General features: G+C 43.8%; 1 protein-coding gene across 1 annotated transcript; it reads left to right on the top strand.

Moving 5' to 3' along the window:
* The first annotated feature begins 11,927 nt into the window (after positions 1 to 11,927).
* On the top strand, positions 11,928 to 12,635 carry LOC119733896. The gene has a single exon (XM_038207260.1). The coding sequence runs from the start codon at positions 11,928 to 11,930 to the stop codon at positions 12,633 to 12,635; it is 708 nt and encodes a 235-aa protein (XP_038063188.1).
* Positions 12,636 to 21,770: the final 9,135 nt, after the last annotated feature.

Raw genomic sequence — 21,770 nt, 5'->3', positions numbered from 1 at the left:
CGCATGCGCAGTGGCAAAATCGAGCTATCTGTTATAAGGCCCATGGATCATTCGGACGCGGCTGCGGCCGCGCCGCGCCCTCAATCGTTCATTTAAACCAATTTGTAGCCAGGCCGGCCAGCCAGCGCCAGGCGGCGCACCTGCAGGTTGTATAATTAGTGGGCCTTTCAAGTTCGTCGACGCGTCCGTCCCGTACATTCTCTAGTCCCTTAGTTATATTTGTGTTGTTGGCTCATTGATGGGCCGAAAGGATGTATAAACTCAAAGAATTATATAAATACAAAAAAAATAACGCAAAAGAACAAATGTTATGGCAACTTTTTGAGGCTTGATATTGAGCAGGAAATCACCAGAGAAATTGCTCGGACACATCCTTGAAATAAAAGACTGTTGGGCTTCTTGGGCCGAATATCGGCGTATGCAGGTTTTGAGTCTGGAATGAACACAAAGTGGGGAAAAATCTGAACATTTTCAAATCTTCAAAGAAGGAGGGATGGGCTGGTATCAAGAGGTCAGTAACTGCCAAAAAACATTCAATGTCAACAGTTTTCTTTAATGTTGTATTAAACAAGAAAACAAATATTTAAAGTAATAATATTATTATATAAAATCAATAAAATTATTCCAGCTGAGCAATATTACATAGTAATTAAAGATGTGTATTAATGTCCAGATAAATTTTTTTACTTTGCTAACTATAGTGGCAGTTATTAAAACTTTAGCCATTCTTGATGTCCTTGAGTGCCAAGTTTTGATGGTCTGCTCTTAAAAGATCCTTTTCCTTCAGCAGCCATCTCGAGGGTTTTTTACCCATGCAGATCACCGTAGAACCAAATTATGCACCTCAAAGATGGCTGCATTGCAACAGATCTATTGCTTGAAATTAAAAACAAAGGGTCCAAGAAACTAATATTACACTGGAGCATATTGGCAAACACAAATTCCTCTGAAATGTATAAAAAAGTATGAGACGTATCCCTTTTTAGTAAAACTGTTTTTCGAGGCGCACTTTTTTTAACCTTTAAAATGTTTAATGCTTTTCCAGACAACTGAGGGTGCTGTTGCCGTGATGTCACTGTCGGAACACACTCTTCAAAGAACCCCAAATTCTGCTTATTAAAACATTCGTGCATAGTGTGCTCATTGTCTTACTGTTATAAACTGAAATATCAATGAACCAATGAAAGTAGAAGTTAAATTATCAAATAATTATGAATATTTACTTATTTCTATGATAGTTTGGCAGTAAGAAGCCTTCCAAACAAGAACAAGAAGGACTGGTTTTGAGTTGAGTAAAGAGTATAGTTTGTTTCCTGGTCCATCAGCCTTCCATTTTGTTCACTGATCAAATCAATCAGCTGATAACTTTTCTTCTTTTCTTGTGGTGGGCCATGGCATGGAGGTACTCCATGGCCAGGGCCACTTTCACCAAATGCTGCTTCTTTGTCTGGGAATTCTTCATCAAGGGATGATACCAGGCATGGAGGGGTCATCATGGGATGCTCACCAAGAATCTTGTCCCCATCCTTAAAAAGACCAGAAGATGTGTCTACATAGTGTCTCACTGCTTTCCATCCCTGTTCCTATTGGTTGCGGTTCCAGTACCAAAGCTGTGATGCGAGTGGTAAACCTTATATTAGTGCATGAAACAGTCATCGGGTGTTACGCTTCCGCGTGACGTCATGCACCAACAGCCAGCGCAGCCGGCAAAAACGAGTAGTTGACAGCGATCGCTCTCTGTGCCTGTTAATCGACCGCCATTCATTGTACACAATTTTTTTTGTGCACAAACCAATTGCGGTCCTGGCCATGCCAGCAAGGTTGTCAGGTTAATAGCGGGGCATTTCCATGTTAAAATAACCAGCTTGCTAATATTTGTGTTTTAACTTTATTGCCCATATCACTATGTACCCACTGAAATAAAAAAAAAAATTAAATCACCACAATGCATTTGTATAATTTTGATCAAAAATTAGCCAGAATTATGAAATTTTTAGGTAAAATTGCGTGACATTTTTACAGCTTGTCCAATGGTGCACAGTTTTCATTCTTTCAATTGATAAATTTGGTCCTTTTTAATTCTAAATGATTGATGATAACCCCAAAGTTAATAATAAACACAACGTTCGTGCATCGGCAACTTTGTATCATTTTGACATGCCCGCTAAAAATACCATTTGGTGTCAGCAAATCCTGTTACAGAGTGAACTTTACCATTGATTATAATATTTGTAGAAACTGTCAACTATTCTAAATTTTAAGTGATTATTGAAGTCTTTTATTAAATAAAGAGACTAAAGAAGACCAAAAGTGAAATTCAAAGAAGTACAAGAAATATACCAATTTTAAATATTGGCAGATCAATTTTGTGTCATCAAAAAACGTTACAGTGTGATACTTTGCAGCTGCACTCTGAATTTGTCAAACTGTATTTGTCAACAAGTTTAACTAAAAATATATCCTGGATGTTGGCTTGGAATATAGATGTCATTACATTTTTAATCCTTCTCTTAGAATTTGAAATAAGAGGCAATAAAGGTTTGGTGTTAACACTGACTCCGTTACAGGTGAAATACCTATTTTCAGCTGAAACAACGAAGCAAAAGCACCTGTTTGATTGATGATTGAGTTTTTAGCTAAAATAATGACTGTTTTTTAATACAATGAAAACTTTGGCATAGGACATGTTAAAGTAGAACTACAGTGAAGAAAAGTGATAAAAGTGTTTTTGGTTTTGGTGTCAGCGTTACAGGTGAAATGATTATTATAACAAACTCTGATATTTAAACTTCCAGTTTCAGAAACAAGTATCTGATGTAGAAACCATCAAGCTTATCACTAAATAGAAAGAAAGGTTTAAATGGTCTGATACCATTTATTACTATTATTACTAGTTAGTTGTAGGATTGTCACTCTGTAACAGTGGTGAGAGCTCTAAAAGAAATTAACAATTTGGTGTCACTGTTACAGGTGAAATTTGTGTCCCATATGCCAGTTCATCATGTTGCTACTCTAAAAAGGGTCATGTTACAGAAAAATGGTTTTGTTTTTGACAAAATATAGACCCTAGACTGCAAAACCATGTGAAGCTGAATTTAATTTGGTTATTTTGAAAATTTGACCCTAATGTCACACACTGGCCTCCACATTTATGTAAACACCCACTTCCTTCTTAAAAATATCCTTCAAGAGCCACAGGTTTGTGGGTGCGTAATTCCTTCTAAAAAATATCCTTCAAGAGCCACAGGTTTGTGGGCGCGTAATTCCTTCTAAAAATATCCTTCAATAGCCACAGGTTTTGTGGACGCGTAATTCCTTCTTAAAAATATCCTTCAAGAGCCACAGGTTTGTGGACGCGTAATTCCTTCTAAAAAATATCCTTCAAGAGCCACAGGTTTGTGGGCGCGTAATTCCTTCTAAAAAATATCCTTCAAGAGCCAATGGTTTGTGGGCGCGTAATTCCTTCTAAAAAATATCTTACAGCAGCCACTGGTTGGTGGGTGCGTCATTCGTTCTATAAAAGCAAAAAAATATCCTCCGACAGCCATTCCTATACCGGAATGTAATTCACTATGAAAAAGATTGCGTTCACTCATTAAAATAACAACTTTCAACTAAATTACGGGTAGCAGCTCACTACGTGAAACATGGTACGGTGTTACCTCTACCCAGATAAAGTTTTTTAAGTCATTTATATCGGTTATTGTTTTCACACTTTTCCTATAATTTACCACACGCCCTTCAACACATACAACCTTCTTTTGTATTAAATCAAAAATTACACCGAATTTTAATATAAATAGTTATAAACGATTGATTTGTATCGATTAAAAACAGTCGATAACCTCATTAGACATTATAATTGTAAACAGTCTTGTATAATTTTTTTTGAAACTCAGCCTTCAAGTTTTATGTGTAAAAACTGTAAAAATTATAGGCTCATGATATACTCAAACCATATCTGCTAACCTCCAAAGTGAATACAATTTTTAACATTCCTAAACTTGTTTGGTTATTTGTTAAATATTGTATAGATTATAATATTTCTAAAAAATCCATTTAGTACTTTTGTTCCTTCAAGTATAAATTATAATATTACTAAAAACTCAATTTAGTACCTTTGTTTCTTCAAGACAACCGGAATTCCCTTAGCTGAATAATTTTAAAATAGTATCGAAATGTAATAAATTCGTCACCGACACCACGAAGTAACACTCATGTACGCGCATCGAAAAATGTTGATTTGGAGATAAATGCATTTACATGTTTGACAGCACATTTTCCCGCAAATAAAATGTGAAAGTGTTAATTTTGTTTTAAAGAAATCTTTAATTCAGAAGATATTAAAGATTTAAGAAGAGTGTTACTTCGTGAAAACGAAATCAGCTCGAAATCCGTACAGTGCACGTATACTAGACTTCAGTGTTACTTCGTGAAAACGAAATCGGCACGAATTGCGTACAGTGCGCGCGCACAGAACTTCAGTGTTACTTCGTGAAAACGAAATCCGTAGGAAATACGTACAGTGCGCGCCTAGTGTCACTTCAAGGTATCTGATGACAAATTCCTATATTATTTAAATCGGACCTTAACGAAACTTGTTTCAGTAGGCCCCATGTAAAGATTCCAAATCGGGTTTTCTCATTCCCCCCCCCCAGGAATAATTTGATGAGTACATGGATGAAATGGGTCACGATGGTCATAGACTCTCTTGAAAACACTGGCTAAATTATGAGACACAATAATCATTATAACATTTAAACGAACACCTCATAAAGAGTGAACACATCAGTCGAAAGTTTCAATCGGAAAGCTCTAATGGCGTCAAAATCCTTGTTTATTAACATGTTTCTGTTAAAACGATAACAATTCATTCGTCAATTCATTTGGAATTTCATTAATCATTCACTACAAAAACAAATTTCATTAAAAACCTAAATTTTTACAGATTTCTTTTAAAATTTAGTGTTAAACAATCAATTTTTATAGATTTTATTAAACATCCTATCCTCACAGCCGAACGATTGAATTCGGGAAAGCTCTGCTGTCATTATTGTTCTTTGTTAACATGTTTGTGTTTAATAAATACAATCAAAATTCATTCTTCAAACTCTTTGGAATCCCAAGAAACATTCAGTATTAAAAAAAAAAAATTAAAAACTCAATTCTTAAAGATTTTATTTTAAATTCATTGTTATAAAATTCCATTAACTATCAATATTTCAAAGATTTTATTAAACATCCAATGTTTCTTATTGCGTAAAGATTTCATATTATCTCGTATAATGAAGTAACACATAAAGCTGTGCAAGATGGATTTCATTCAGGCCCGAGATGAACGTGTTCCGTTATTACAGTGGGTCTTGTAAACAATAGGTTTTCGACTATGAACATTATATTTACAATTTTAAAACAATATTATACAAGCACTGAAGATTCACGGCATATTATGGATAATGAAACACTACCAAAATACTGTAACGAAATATTGCTTCGCGCACTGGGCTTCCGTAGCTGCTGAGCGCTGGTGCGCGGGCTGCATTCCGTGCGACAGTGCGCGTCGCTGGTGCTCTGCGTGCAGTGTATATAAGCGCGCTGCACGTGCATCGCGGGCGTCTTTCCGCTGCTTGCTCTTGCTCCGTGCGGACGAAAGCAAGTACGCTCTGCCGTTGCTCGCTGGCTGTTGGATTGGCGGGATTAGGCTGTACCCCGTGAACCCTAGTTGCGGGGTGAGTAGCTGCGTCTTAGGCTTATCGGTCCCGATGTCTATTGTAGTTACCCTATTGGTGATTGTTTGTGATTCTTAATTATAAAGTCCCCAAGAGATAATCATCATTGGTGTACGAATCAACCCTGTAATTAGCGCCTATATAGGAACCTGTGTATTACTTTGAATAAATCAACCAGTTCAAGTATATAAGCCTGGTGTGGTGCATAATCGTTGACGTGTCTACCCTTGTGTGGTGAGCGTGTGTGCGTGGTGTGCAGACCTAGGCGCCTGGAGGTAGACTTCCCCCAAACGAGTCCGCCCCTCAGGCCTCTGCGGTTACCGCTCGTCGTGGAGGCCGAAGCCCATTATTTAGTCAGCGGCAGACGCCGCCTGGTAAAGTCCGCTACAAATTGGTGTCAGAAGTGGGATAGGCGTTGAGTTTACTTCACCTGCATAGGACACATTTTACTTCACCTGCATAGGACACAATCATTTTCACCTGTATAGGACACACAATATTACTTCACCTGCATAGGACAAATTAAATCAATCGCCTGTTAAGGACCTACATTAGACACTAGCGAGTTATGGAACAACAGCAGCAGCAGCAGAGGGCGGAAGGACCACAGACGGCGTCGCTGGATGAGAGGCGGCGGGCTGAGGGGTTGGAGATTAGCCAACGGTCCCTTGAAGAGAGACGGCAGTTGGAGAAGTTGTATACGCAGCTCCACTCAGAGTTAGACCAACTACGAGTGCAGTTAGGTGAAATAGATGTCAAGAGGCCACGAGTACCGGAAGGGACGATGGAGTTTGAATCACCACCTTCGAGAGGGAGGTATAATGATGATTATACCGGAAGGGCCTCGACGCTGGCGAACTATGGAGACACGGGGAGCAGTTCATCACCTACACCAGTGCCAAGGAGCAGGCCGACACCTAAGCCGAGAACAGGTCGTCGTGTACCTTCATTGGTGATGATGGCGCCAGTTAATTCACCAGTTTCATCATCTACAGCGATGGGCGCAGTAATTGATGTCGACGGAGTAGGCGGTGAAGACATCATGAACATTGGTTCGTCGATGGAGAGGAGTTCTTCCTTGCAGCTAACAGAAAGAACGACCGACCAATTAGAGAAGCCTTCAGTTAGAAAAGATTTGAAGCGTGAAGGGAGACACGAGGGAAATCAGGGGAAAGATGAGAGCCATACGACTACGACAATTCGCCGCCCAAATATTGTGCCGGATAGATACAACGGGAAAACCTCATGGAGAGATTTTTTGCACCACTTTGAAGCTTGTAAACTTGCTAACCAATGGGATGACAAACAGGCGAAAGTTTTCTTAGCTGCCAGTCTGCAGGGGACATCCGTGAAGGTGCTGAGTAACGGACCAGCTGGTGAAGAAATGACGTATAAAGACATAAAGGACAGACTAGAAAGGAGATTTGGTCCGGGGCAGTTGTCCGAAAATCATCTTATGGAACTTCGTTGTAGGCGGCAAGGCCCGAGAGAAACCTTAAGGGAACTTGGTCAGGCGATAAGGGAGCTGGCTACACTAGCCTATCCAGAGATTGCAGATGAGGGGAAAGACCGCCTAGCGAGAGGCCATTTTTCCGATGCAATTGAGGACCAAGCCATACGGGAGGGGATTTTTCGGGCGAGGCCGAATACGCTCGATGAGGCAATCAGAGCGGCCATGGCGACGGAGAGTTTCTTGAAAATAGAGGAACAACGGAGTGGTCATAGACAGAAACACGCTCGAGTTCTCGGTGGGGAGACAGACACGCTGCAGCATGGACTGGAGGGGATTGCCCATGATATTTACCGGAGAACAACTCAGGCCATACAAGAGGCGCAAGTCGAAACAAGAGCTTGGGTGACAAACCAGCTTGCCAAGGCAACATCTACGGACGGACTACGGAAGGAGAAACAAGACGAAGACAGTAACACCTATCATAGACGGCGATTTATGGCGGACATAGTGTGCTACAGGTGTGGTAGAAACGGGCACTTCGCACGAAATTGCAGAGCCACTGCGGAAGAGGGGAAGAAGTCGGGAAACGGGCTGCAGCCGACCCAGAGGCCCGAGGGAAAGCTGCCTGGAGACGAGGGCCAAAACATCAAGACGCACGACCAGTAACAGGCGAGCGCGCAGACAAAAACAAAATATTGCCAAAGGCGAGCGCAAAGGGAGGCATGTATGTTCCTGCAGTGATACGGGGGCAGTATGCGAAACTGCTAATAGACACCGGAGCCACGGACACATTCCTTTCATCCGCATTGTACTACAAAATCTCACCCGAACGAAGACCCCACCTTCAAGCAGATGGAACGCACATTAAGAATGCTGATGGTTCAGTTATAGCGACACTGGGCAGCGCCTGGATGGAGGTGCAGGTAGGAAAGACGACGCACGCTGTATATGCAACATTTGGAGCCTGTCCGACGATGGATGGCACCTTGGGCATGGATTTTTTGCTACCGACGTGCGGAACACTTAACTTCAGAACACTAGAACTATCCGTCAATGGCGAGCGGGTGCAGTGTAGTGATGGAATGGGGTCAGCTTTTTGTGCAAGAATCGTCATTGGACGGACTACAAGGGTGCCTGCTGGACACGAAGCAATTTTACAAGGGCACGTAACTGGCAAGGTGCAGGTTAACGGCATTGGAGTAATTGAGCCGGCTGACCGGAATGATATTTCCGACAGGGGAATGCTTGTAGCACGGACAGTGGTGACTGCAGAACAGGGTGTTCTGCCGATCCGTGTGTTTAACCCGGGTAGGCGTGAATGCGTAGTCCGTAGAGGGACTATGGCTGGCTACCTTACGCCTGTAGAGGTGGGCGAGATAGAGGAGACACAAGGCGCACATTTTCAAGCGGCTGGATCACAAGACGTTCCTGATCACCTTGCAGATTTATTTAGCAGATGCAAGCAGGGAGTGGACCAAAAATACCACAACGACATTGCTAAGTTATTGCAGAATAACCAAGATGTGTTCTCCAGAGGCGATGAGGACATTGGTAGGACAGACTGTGTCAAGCATCACATTGAAACGGGCGATGCGGCGCCTGTGAAGCAAAGACCGAGAAGATATTCGCCAAAAGAACAAGAGGAGATAACACGTCAAGTGCAGAAGTTGCTTGCTGGTGGACAGATAGAACAATCAGACAGTCCATGGGCATCCAACGTGGTGCTTGTAAACAAGAAAGACGGGACAAAGAGATTCTGTATTGACTATCGCCGCCTGAACTCATTGACAATAAAGGACGCATACCCAATACCGCGTATCGATGATACACTAGACACCTTGGCAGGTGCCAAGTGGTTTTCCACGTTGGATCTCGCTGCAGGGTATTGGCAGGTAGAGCTGGACGACGAGGCCAAGAAGAAATCAGCATTCGTGGTCCGCGGTGGTCTGTACTGCTGGCGGGTCATGCCATTCGGCCTCTGCAATGCCCCCTCCACATTTGAGAGGTTAATGGAGCGGGTTTTGGCAGGCCTCCAATGGGACATGCTCCTAGTGTATCTCGATGACATAATCATCTTTGCCAAGACTGTAGAAGAAGAGCTAAGACGCCTTGAGGTAGTCTTTCAACGCCTTCGAGGCGCGGGTTTGAAACTTAAGCCAAAAAAGTGTGAGTTGTTCAAGCAGCAGGTGTTGTACCTAGGGCATGTCGTATCAAGCGAGGGCGTTGCTACGGATCCAGAGAAGATACGGGTAGTACGCGACTGGCCGACTCCAACAACTGTAACCGAGGTGCAAAGTTTCATAGGATTGGCGTCATATTATAGGCGTTTCGTGAAGGGTTTCGCCGACATAGCCCGACCCCTGCATCGCTTGACGGAGAAAGGAAGGCAGTTTAAGTGGGACGACGATTGTGAAACATCGTTTCAACGGCTCAAGGGACTGCTCCAAGCGGCACCTATATTGGCTTACCCTAACCCTGAAGAAGATTACATCCTTGATACAGACGCCAGCAACGTAGGCATAGGTGCTGTTCTTTCTCAGTTGGTGGATGGACAGGAAAGAGTCATTGCCTATGGAAGCAGGACCCTGAGTAAACCAGAGAAGAACTATTGCGTTACACGCAAAGAGCTATTGGCAGTTGTGGTCTTTTTGAAGCAGTATAGGCCTTACATCTACGGACAGAAAATCACCATAAGAACTGACCACGGGGCACTTCGGTGGATACTCAACTTCCGTGATCCACTGGGCCAAATAGCTCGTTGGCTACAGGTACTCAGCGAGTACGATATCACCATAGTTCACAGGGCAGGACGTTCCCATGGAAACGCGGATGGTCTCTCGCGCCGGCCGTGTCCACAGTGTGGTATGGATGACAGAGATATAACAGCAAAGACCTATCCAGGCGACGTGAACCAAAGAGGAGACGAGACGAAACCCGTGGAAGAACCTACAGTACGAATTGTGACAATAGAACCAACAGTAGCACACGAATCATGGAGACGGGAACAGGAGGACGATCAAACACTTGGTTGGATCCTGAGGGCGAAGGCTGCTGCCACACCTAGACCAGAGTGGTCAGAGATTACATCAAGTTCGCCTTCAGTGAAGTCGTATTGGCTGCGGTGGGACCAGATAGAAATTAGAAAAGGACTCTTGTGTAAGAGGTGGGAGTCGGATGATGGCGGGCAGATAAGATACCAGGTTATTGTGCCAAAACCACATCGACAGGAGGTAGTGGACGAACTTCATGGGGGACTGACAGGAGGACACCTTGGTCAGAAGAAAACACTGGCAAAGGTGCGCCAAAGATTTTTTTGGTCTGGGATGAATGCCGATGTTAGGTCCTTTGTCAGGCAGTGCGACACCTGCGCCTCAAAGAAGTCGCCTACTAAACGTCGAAGAGCCCCACTGCAACAGTATGTAGTTGGTGCCCCAATGCAGCGTGTGGCACTGGACATCCTTGGACCTCTTCCAGAAACTGAACGTGGCAACAAATATGTGTTAGTCGTTGGCGACTACTTTAGCAAATGGATAGAAGCGTATCCAGTGCCTGACGAGAGAGCAGTGACTGTGGCTCAGAAGTTAGTTATGGAATTTGTGTGTAGGTTCGGAGTCCCCGTCGAGCTACATTCAGACCAGGGAAGGAACTTTGAATCCCAGGTGTTTGGAGAGATGTGCAAGGTTCTGGGGATTAAAAAGACGCGTACGACACCATACAACCCAAAATCGGATGGGATGATAGAGCGCTTCAACCGGTCCTTGCTCAGTATGGTTGCTGTGATGATAGAACCCCATCGACGTCAACGCGATTGGGATGAGAAGGTGGCACTTGCAACGTTCGCCTACCGGGCAACACCACACGAATCCACGGGGGAAACACCTAACATGCTAATGTTAGGCCGAGAGGTGCTCTTGCCGCTAGACTTGACCACTAGGGTTTCCTCAGACAAGGATGAGGGAGATGTCAGAAGCGATTATGCTTACGACTTAAGGGAAGGAATGCGATTTGCGCACGAAAAGGCCAGGGAGCACCTAAAAAACAGTGCAAGGCGGCAGAAGAAATACTACGACCACAAGACAAGTTCAACGACGCTAAGGACCGGGCAGTTTGTTTGGTTACACAACCCGAGTAAGAAAAAAGGCCTGTCACCTAAGTTGCAACGGAGGTGGGAGGGACCTTACCTTATTTTGAAGAAGCTATCGGAGGTCACTTTCAGAATTCAGAGGAACCGACGGGGCAAGAAGAAAGTTGTTCATTTCGACCGACTAAAGCCCTATGAAGGTCGCCCACTCGTGCCTTGGGATGGGACAGAACCACATGGAACACCTCGTCAACCACAGAGACAAGAAGGAGAATCAGAGATAGTAGGAGTGGAAAACGCTGAGGCGTTAGAAGAGACTGTATATGAGGAAGTAGAAGCGGAAGAAGCTAGGAAGCTTAGTGAACCAGGAAAAGAAATACCAGAAACCCTAGAAGTGCAAGAAGAAAGCCAAAGAGAGACTCTTGAACCTGTAGCCGGGAGAAGAAATCCACTTAGGCATCGCCGTAAACCACAACGTTACTTGTAACATCACACATAGAAAGAGGGACCTACGTAGGGTTAACCCAGGGAATCACCTCCTCTGAGGCGTGGATGTGTGAGAAGAGAGTGAATGAGTTGTGAAAAGTAGACACCCTAAAGGTTTAAGATAGCAGTGAGGACTAACCGTAATTTCATTCTGTAATTTGTCGACAGAGTCATCATCATGAGAAAATCACCGCCGAAGAAGACACCGAGGGACCTTGATGAAGCAGCGACAGTGGAGTGCCCCACCTGCCATGATGTGTTTCTGCACAAGCGCAGTTTGGAGCGACACATCAAGGTGGAGCATGGCCCACAAGAGTATTATTGGTGTGGGCAATGTGAGCACAGAAACAACAGACGGGATAACCTACGGGCCCACTATCGCGACTGTCACCCATCGGCACAGGGAGAAGTAAGCCAGATTAGAGCTGAGACGTACGAATCCAGAGAGCGTGCTAGGCGCTCTAAAATCGAAGAGTCGGGCCACCGCTCTCATGAGAACCACCCTACCACAGCCGAGAGGGATAATGAAGCCAGACGCGGGGCAGAGACAAAGTCAGGCTCTTCTGGACGGGGCAGTGACCACCCGGAAGCCGGTAATAACGAGAGAAAGCGTAGCCGAGCGACTGATGCCGGAGACAAGCCATCAAAGAAGCGCCTTCGAGGTGAAAGTGCCCCAGCAACAGTGTCAAGAGCACCAAATGAACGCCAGGTTGAGGAGGAGCGACCGGCCACAAGGGCGCGCAGGGTGAAGGCTCCTTCCACGATCTCTCGTGCCCCCGACGACGAGGCGATGGAGCTCTCCAGCTCTGAGAAAGCAAAGGAGAAAGCTGAGTCACCTACACAGGTGGTGGTATCTGTAGCAGCAGAAAAAAACCTCAGGAGGTGATTTGCTGGGCACGGACGTGCCGCAAGCGGCCACAGAGGTCGAGATACCCACAACTGCAGCGGATGGTGAGGATGAGAGTGTACCGGAGATAATGGTGTCTGCATCACCGAGTATGTGGGAGAATGAGGGGTCCGGGAGCCCACAGCGAGAATGGCGACCTGTCAGGCCAGGAGGAAAACCGTTAAGCATGATGAGGTTGATTCGTGGTCTGGGAGAAAATCCCGTGGAAGGCGCCGCAGAGACGGAGGGCCTGCGCATGCCATCCACACCCTTCCAGATCAACAAGCTGCTGCCTGGACAAATGGTCCGCTGGAGGGAGGTAAAGGAGACCTACCTATACAAGGGCGACGACAAGGTAATCAAAGGTGAAACGTCTCGAGAATTCGATGTTGTTTACTTACGGCCCTATGCTGAGCAAGTGGAGTCCAAGGGGAAAGAGCCGGGCACCGCACCACCTGGTCAGAGTAGACACCTGTGCAGGCTGGTGAGGACGGAGGGTGACCAAGCAGGAGCACCATACAAGGATAACGACCTAGTTGACGCCATGATCGGCAATGTTCGGCGGGTGGCAGAGACTGACGTACGGGAAGTCTACGTGGATGGAGAGAGAGTAACGAAGGACAAGACAAAGTGGGTCTTCGACTGCAGTTTCCAGGCGGGAGTTGCAGTGAACAGAAAACCATAGCTGTACAGGGACGTTTAAACTTTTAAGTTTGATGTTAACACCTTGAAGGACTTTGTTAGTGTTGCCGAGTTCGACCTTCTAGGTATTTTAGCGTTAGGCGTCAATGTTTCTAATAAAAGATCTCAGGTTTAAAGTCAAACCTGTAAAGGCTCTTATAAGGATAAGGTCTTAATGTTGTTTGACTAAAGTTTTATGAAGGAGTTTTTGTAAAAGACCTTAGGTTTAAAGTTAAACCTGTATAGGCTCTTGAGGATAGGGTCTTAATGTTATTTAACTAAAGTTTTATGAAAGAGATTTGTAAACTTTTATTTTTGTATAAGAAAGCCTTACGTAGTTTTCTGAAGTTTAAAGACTTTTTGAAATTAGGTCAGTATTGTTCTTGTTTAAACAAACACCTAAGAGACTTTAGGACACCTTACTTAAGGCGCAATATTTCTTTTAAAGTTTTGCTAAGCTGAATGGTCAAGGGGACTGACCAGCCTTGAGGTGCGGCTGTGTAACGAAATATTGCTTCGCGCACTGGGCTTCCGTAGCTGCTGAGCGCTGGTGCGCGGGCTGCATTCCGTGCGACAGTGCGCGTCGCTGGTGCTCTGCGTGCAGTGTATATAAGCGCGCTGCACGTGCATCGCGGGCGTCTTTCCGCTGCTTGCTCTTGCTCCGTGCGGACGAAAGCAAGTACGCTCTGCCGTTGCTCGCTGGCTGTTGGATTGGCGGGATTAGGCTGTACCCCGTGAACCCTAGTTGCGGGGTGAGTAGCTGCGTCTTAGGCTTATCGGTCCCGATGTCTATTGTAGTTACCCTATTGGTGATTGTTTGTGATTCTTAATTATAAAGTCCCCAAGAGATAATCATCATTGGTGTACGAATCAACCCTGTAATTAGCGCCTATATAGGAACCTGTGTATTACTTTGAATAAATCAACCAGTTCAAGTATATAAGCCTGGTGTGGTGCATAATCGTTGACGTGTCTACCCTTGTGTGGTGAGCGTGTGTGCGTGGTGTGCAGACCTAGGCGCCTGGAGGTAGACTTCCCCCAAACGAGTCCGCCCCTCAGGCCTCTGCGGTTACCGCTCATCGTGGAGGCCGAAGCCCATTATTTAGTCAGCGGCAGACGCCGCCTGGTAAAGTCCGCTACAATACCAAAAGAAATTGTCTTGAGCCCGTTTCTCAATAAAATATCAAAGTTCCAATAAACGTTTTAACAGGGCATGATATAACCAAGTTTAGTGACATGGATGCCCGTTGGACACGATTATAGTGATCATCAAGAGGAATGTCTGTTCACAGGCTGAGCAAGTCGTCGTTCTAACATTCTTAAGTACATTACAAGGCAAGTTGAAGAAAAACAACGTATGAAGTTAAATTCTTGTATTATTTTGTTTAAGTACAGTCAACCAATCTTGAAAAAACTTTCAATGTGTGGTGGTTGCCTTTTTGGAACAATGATATTATTATCAGGGTAAGCAGATAAATTTAGGTCTGCCTGCATGGTAACAAGCTTAACCAGTCATCATGCTAATAAGACGTGTATATTACAAGGTAAGTTTAAGCAACTTCTGTTTACTAGTATTTGTATCATAAAGTACAGTTTCAACAGATGACTTTAAAAGTGTTTACTTGGTCCTATACTTAGTTGCTTGTGGAGCATGACTATAAGCTGGGTTGTCTGTTTACAAGCCGAGCTAGTCATCATACTAAAACTCTTAAGTACATGTAAATAACAAGGTAAGGCGAAGCAAGAAAACTTCTCATGTTTCCTAGTAATGGTATCATTATATAAAGTACCGTTTCAACAGATCATTTAAAAAGTGTTTACAGTGGTCCTATTCTTGGTTGCTTGTGGAACACTTGTGGGTTGGTTGTCTGTTCACAAGCCGAGCTAGTCATCATATTAAAACTCATAAGTACATGTAAATAACAAGGTGAAGCAAGAAAACTTCTCATGTTTCCTAGTAATGGTATCATTATATAAAGTACCGTTTCAACAGATCATTTAAAAAGTGTTTACAGTGGTCCTATTCTTGGTTGCTTGTGGAACACTTGTGGGTTGGTTGTCTGTTCACAAGCCGAGCTAGTCATCATACTAAAACTCTTAAGTACATGTAAATAACAAGGTAAGGCGAAGCAAGAAAACCTCTCATGTTTCCTAGTAATGGTATCATTATATAAAGTACCGTTTCAACGGATCCTTTAAAAAGTGTTTACAGTGATCCTATACTTGGTTGCTTGTGGGACACTTGTGGGTTGGTTGTCTGTTCACAAGCCGAGCTAGTCATCATACTATAACTCTTAAGTACATGTAAATAACAAGGTAAGGTGAAGCAAGAAAACTTCTTATGTTTCCTAGTAATGGTTTCATAAAGTACCTTTTCAACAGATCATTTAAAAAGTGTTTACAGTGGTCCTTTACTTGGTTGCTTGTGGGACACTTGTGGGTTGGTTGTCTGTTCACAAGCAGAGCTAGTCATCATATTAAAACTCTTAAGTACATGTAAATAACAAGGTAAGGCGAAGCAAGAAAACCTCTCATGTTTCCTAGTAATGGTATCATTATATAAAGTACCGTTTCAACGGATCATTTAAAAAGTGTTTACAGTGGTCCTATACTTGGTTGCTTGTGGAACACTTGTGGGTTGGTTGTCTGTTCACAAGCCGAGCTAGTCATCATACTATAACTCTTAAGTACATGTAAATAACAAGGTAAGGTGAAGCAAGAAAACTTCTTATGTTTCCTAGTAATGGTATCATAAAGTACCGTTTCAACAGATCATTTAAAAAGTGTTTACAGTGGTCCTTTACTTGGTTGCTTGTGGGACACTTGTGGGTTGGTTGTCTGTTCACAAGCCGAGCTAGTCATCATATTAAAAACTCTTAAATACATGAAAATAACAAGGTAAGGCGAAGCAAGAAAACTTCTCATGTTTCCTAGTAATGGTATCATTATCTAAAGTACCGTTTCAACAGAACAATTAAAAAAGTGTTTACAGTGGTCCTATACTTGGTTGCTTGTGGAGCACTTGTGGTACATGTAAATAACAAGGTAAGGCGAAGCAAGAAAACTTTCGCTGAAAGTTTCGTGAAAGCTTTCGCTTTTGCAGCACTTTTCAATGAACGGGATTTCTTTTTCTCCAGCACATGACTATCAAACTTGTCTTGTAGTTCCTTCTTGCGTTCATCGCTTGATCTATGAAAGGTGTTGCACAAACCACACACATCTTTCTTAGCATGGTGGAACTTAAGGTTGAATGATTTAAACACCTTCTTATAGAAAGACATGGATGCCCCATTAGGATGAGTTTTTTTGTACATATTATACATGATCGTGAAGTTGAGATCAGGAGAGAGATACTGGCACTTGGACTTAGCCCTACAATAATGGGACTCCATCCTTGGAAATTGATCAATATGGGCTTTCACCTGCTCCCTGAGTGACCTGTCCCTCGCAAACTGCTGTCTACCACCACGACACTCCCCTTCAAGTACACCAAACTTGTCTCTCTTGTCAAAAAGGGTGCGGACTACACAAAACGAAATACCAAGGGTACTGGTAAATAATTTCCGACACACTTGCCATTGTTGAGCATCCTCATGTACATGTAGCTTCGGCAGATAATACAAATACTTATTTTGTTCCCCATCTTTGTTGACAGATACATATCTTGTGAGCCATTCACGTTGTTTTTGCAAATCACCCATGTTGTAATAGGCTTCTCTGATCTGTTGACGATGTTCAATAGTAATGCTAAGGCAATCCAGGCCCCTTTTTCGGCAATGCCAGCAGTTACTCTCTCCTAAGTTACCAAGCTTGGTAGGTACACATTTGTTTAATTTTTCAGTTGTGTAAGCTTTCCCTCTGTTTCTGTTGTGCTTAACTGCTGCATTTTTACTACTATTTCTCTTGACTCCATCTGAAATAAGTGGCCTTCCCTCACTATCAACTAGAAAGTCACTGGGCTCAACAACAATTTTGAATCCAGGTGGAGAACATTGTAAACCAGACAGGCTGGCTGATAAAGAGAGTGATGTTATGTGGTCCTGTCCAGGTGACACAGGGGCACATCCACCAGATGACAAATTGGAAGGAGAAAACTGTGGACCAGCAGCCAAACCAGCTGAAGAAGACAGCGATGTTAGGCGGGCGGGCTAAATACCCCTGGTTCATTTACCGTGGGACGGTATTGTTATTGAGGAAGTGTGGGACCCTTCAAGCCAAAGCGGGAGACGGTCCACGCATGAACGCACACGGTACAGCCGTGCATGGTGACGGTTTGCAGTGGGGCTTGTATGTTTAGGGCAGACAAAAGATCAGAGGATTAGCAATATACCAGGTCTTTGCGGTCGGTGAGTAGAAGCCGCCACTGATGGGTATGAAACCTTAGGATTCATGTTTGTAAAAATCATGGTTATTTGTAGCGGGAGCCGGGAGTGCCAACCGTGGGACGGTTTGTAGAAACAGGTCACCCGCTTTCTTTTCAAGCGGGAGCCGATAAAAGAGGGGCTCAATTGAAAACGGCTCCCGGTAAGTGAACAGGGGGTATTTAGCCTGTCCGCCTTACGTGGTCGTGTCCACCAGACACAGGGGCACATCCACCAGATGACAAAGTGGAAGGAGAAAACTGTGGACCAGCAGGCAAGCCAGCAGAAGAAGACAGCCATGTTACGTGGCCGTGTCCACCAGACACAGGGGCACATCCACCAGATGACAAAGTGGAAGGAAAAAACTGTGGACCAGCAGGCAAACCGGCTGAGGAAGACAGCGATGTTACGTGGCCGTGTCCACCAGACACAGGGGCACATCCACCAGATGACAAAGTGGAAGGAGAAAACTGTGGACCAGCAGGCAAGCCAGCTGAAGAAGACAGCGATGTTACGTTGTCGTGTCCACCAGACACAGGGGCACATCCACCAGATGACAAAGTGGAAGGAGAAAATTGTGGACCAGCAGGCAAGCCAGCAGAAGAAGACAGCGATGTTACGTGGCCGTGTCCACCAGACACAGGGGCACATCCACCAGATGACAAAGTGGAAGGAGAAAACTGTGGACCAGCAGGCAAACCGGCTGAGGAAGACAGCGATGTTACGTGGCCGTGTCCACCAGACACAGGGGCACATCCACCAGATGACAAAGTGGAAGGAGAAAACTGTGGACCAGCAGGCAAACCAGCTGAAGAAGACGGCGATGTTACGTGGCCGTGTCCACCAGACACAGGGGCACATCCACCAGATGACAAAGTGGAAGGAGAAAACTGTGGACCAGCAGGCAAACCGGCTGAGGAAGACAGCGATGTTACGTGGTCGTGTCCACCAGACACAGGGGCACATCCACCAGATGACAAAGTGGAAGGAGAAACTGTGGACAAGCAGGCAAGCCAGCTGAAGAATACAGCGATATTACGTGGCCGTGTCCAGCAGACACAGGGGCACATCCACCAGATGACAAAGTGGAAGGAGAAAACTGTGGACCAGCAGGCAAACCGGCTAATGAAGACAGCGATGTTACGTGGTCGTGTCCACGAGACACAGGGGCACATCCACCAGATGACAAAGTGGAAGGAGAAAACTGTGGACCAGCAGGCAAGCCAGCAGAAGAAGACAGCGATGTTACGTGGGTCTGTAGGAAATATCAGCTCGGACGTAGTCCACCATGATTCACCAGGTGTAGAAATGGCCAGGATGAATCCATTTCAAAGCATCAACAACTTTACCATTTGCCACTGCCGGGTTATATAGACCTTGCAGCAAGCCACAGCCGTAACTGTCAACTACCCAAGCCTAACAACGTCCCCCATTTATAAGTCCATCGCCTTTCGAGATGGATGGAGGCCTACTACTACTATACATTCGTACATGGTTTATTTGTTCATACTTTGTTTATTCAATTATTTTTAGATGACCCACAGATCGTTTTACAGTGCCTGGCATTTTTTTTTTTGCCTACTCTAAGAGTGCAGAAGTATGCGACTGCCACACACTCGGATGCACTTGCTGCCTTCATTGACCAACAACCTGTAAGCAAATCTGTCCACTTTATGACATTGGTTCAGGCTTTATGCAAGGTAATGGAGCGTCTCAAAAGTCTGAACGTTCCTGTTCCCATTGGAGCACTCCTTTAGGGAACATGCTGTGTTCCCTGCATGTTCCCAATGGGAATAGGCTTCTCCTGAGACAACGTGCTCGCATATTGACCATGCACTGATACCATTCGGGATCACGTGTTGTTCACAAACTGTTCCTACAGCGGGTGCTCCCGGTTGGTACAGGAAATGGTCTTGCTGAAATTATGTTCAGACTTTTGAGATGTTCTCTAAAAAAATAACGAGAGAGAGCGAGAAAAAAAAAACCAACAACAACAGAAAGACGAGGGAAAAAGGGGGTTGGGAAGTAATTTTGGGGGGTGAAGGAAGCTTAACTAGCCCCTCTGACTTTAGTTACTCTGAAAAAACCCACCCCATCCTCCCTCAACTGCGTGTCATGGACTGTTAAAAAATATGGCCTGGTTTTACTTACTTACGTCCTTTTTGTGCATGTAGGTTGGGACCAATTTGCCAGCGTACTTGACAAATTTGGTCAAGTCCGGAGATAGACCTCAGCCATTTGTTCTTCTTCTTGGCGACCGTGCTCAACCAACACAGACCTTTGTCATATTTGAGGGAGGGCCATTTCAACGAAATCTCTACTCAAAGCGGTCGACTCATGCTTCAAAATGATGTATGTATTCGATATGGAATACCCCAAGCAGTGTAGTACCACTTGGGAATTTCTTCAAAAGGTAGTATATTGGATGAAGGAAGGGAAGGGATGCAACATCACCTGCAGTAAGGAGTCTCAGAGCCTTTTTGCATAACATAACAGCCAGCAGAGAATCAACAGTAAACTCCGGCTAAATTACCAACTTCGTACAACTCGTCAAATCTCTCAAGTCGACCGTCTGACTAAAGTCCCGATTATCCGTAATGCATTTCCATTCAATTTTTTATTTCTAAGTCGCCTTTTATAAGTCCCCATTGTCGTGTTACTCTCGGTCCCCTTTCCATAAAAAGCATTACAATACCCTTTGTGTAAGTTGGCATTCAACAAATCACGCATTGGCAACTTTCCTGGTTAACCTTGTTAATTACTATTTCATTGGCAACCAATGAACTTACCTCATAGCAATTAATCATCTGCATAGCACCTATATGTGCGGAATCTATTCGAGGTGTTTTAAGTATTAACTGCTTTTTATTGTGGCTTTGTAAAAGAATGCTACCCTCTGTGATCCCTGCGTGACCATTCTATTTTCCCTGGACTTCGTATCTCAGAGTTGTAACCATTAAGTCACTGATTTTTGTGACTCGAGTCGAGCATAGTCATTTGAAAGAGGTGTCATATAACTCAAGTCAAGTCCTGAACCAAAAAGGTCGAGTTGAGTCGTGTAACAGTGTGTCGAGTCGAGTCTAATATGTTTAGCTTTAGTCAATTTGAGTCATGAACAGTTGAACACTACATTGTGTCCACCAAAAAGTAACTGTCTGACTGTTTTTAAAATAGCTACAAAACCATGAGGTCAATTATAAATATTTTGGTTGTGCAGATACTCCTACGCTTTTGCCTCAACCTCTATGAGTTTCATTTAATTTCAGTCACTCATCACTGCACAATTGTCAATTGAGCACAACAACATTTGTGGACACTGTGACCAAGTTCCATGACTTAATCAATTTCAGTATTGTGTTTAAGTAAGCTGTGTGAAATCCTGTATGATGTGAAAACAAAGGCAGATAAGGTTTGGGTTGAAATCATTTGCCCTTGAGCATTTAACTGATGTCTTGGCATGATGACGATAGCCAGGCAAATGATTCCAATCCCAACTGCAGCCCTTTTCTTAACATGAAGAATTTTACACAGCTTACTAAACACAGTACTGGTGTGGAAGAAAAATAAAGAAATGTTCACATTTTCCAAAAATATTGTTGTGATCAATTTGACAATTATTGTGTAGTTATGCGGGACTGAAATTGAATGAAACTCAAAGGGGTTGAGGCCCAGGCTCCTAAGTACAGGGTGAGTAAAAAAAACCGGAACCCAAACCCCCAAAAATGTATTTCATATTTAAAAAAATATGTTACACCAAAAAACACAATGACTGGAAAGCCTATTTCAAAAGCTACTTTTATATGAAAAAAATTACAGAAATTGCTCAATTCGTTCAAAGAATATCACCATTTAAACGCAATGACCGTAAAACCTGTCTCGTCCAAAAAAAAAATTTATTGTGTGTTTTGACTGTTTGGAACAACAAAGAAAATGACACACAATACTTGTTTCAACAAATGTCACCAACTGTAGCACACAGTTTTTTGATTAACAAAATGATTTATACAATCTACTTTTTTAAAAGATGGGCCTTCTAGAGGACTTTGTCGCAAATTGTGAACGTATAAAGTAAGATTTCATTGCTGGTGATATT

The sequence above is a fragment of the Patiria miniata genome, unplaced genomic scaffold (assembly GCF_015706575.1).
Source record: "Patiria miniata isolate m_02_andy unplaced genomic scaffold, ASM1570657v1 HiC_scaffold_26, whole genome shotgun sequence".
Classification (NCBI taxonomy): Eukaryota; Metazoa; Echinodermata; class Asteroidea; order Valvatida; family Asterinidae; genus Patiria; species Patiria miniata.
This window is presented reverse-complemented; position numbering and strand designations above follow the sequence as displayed.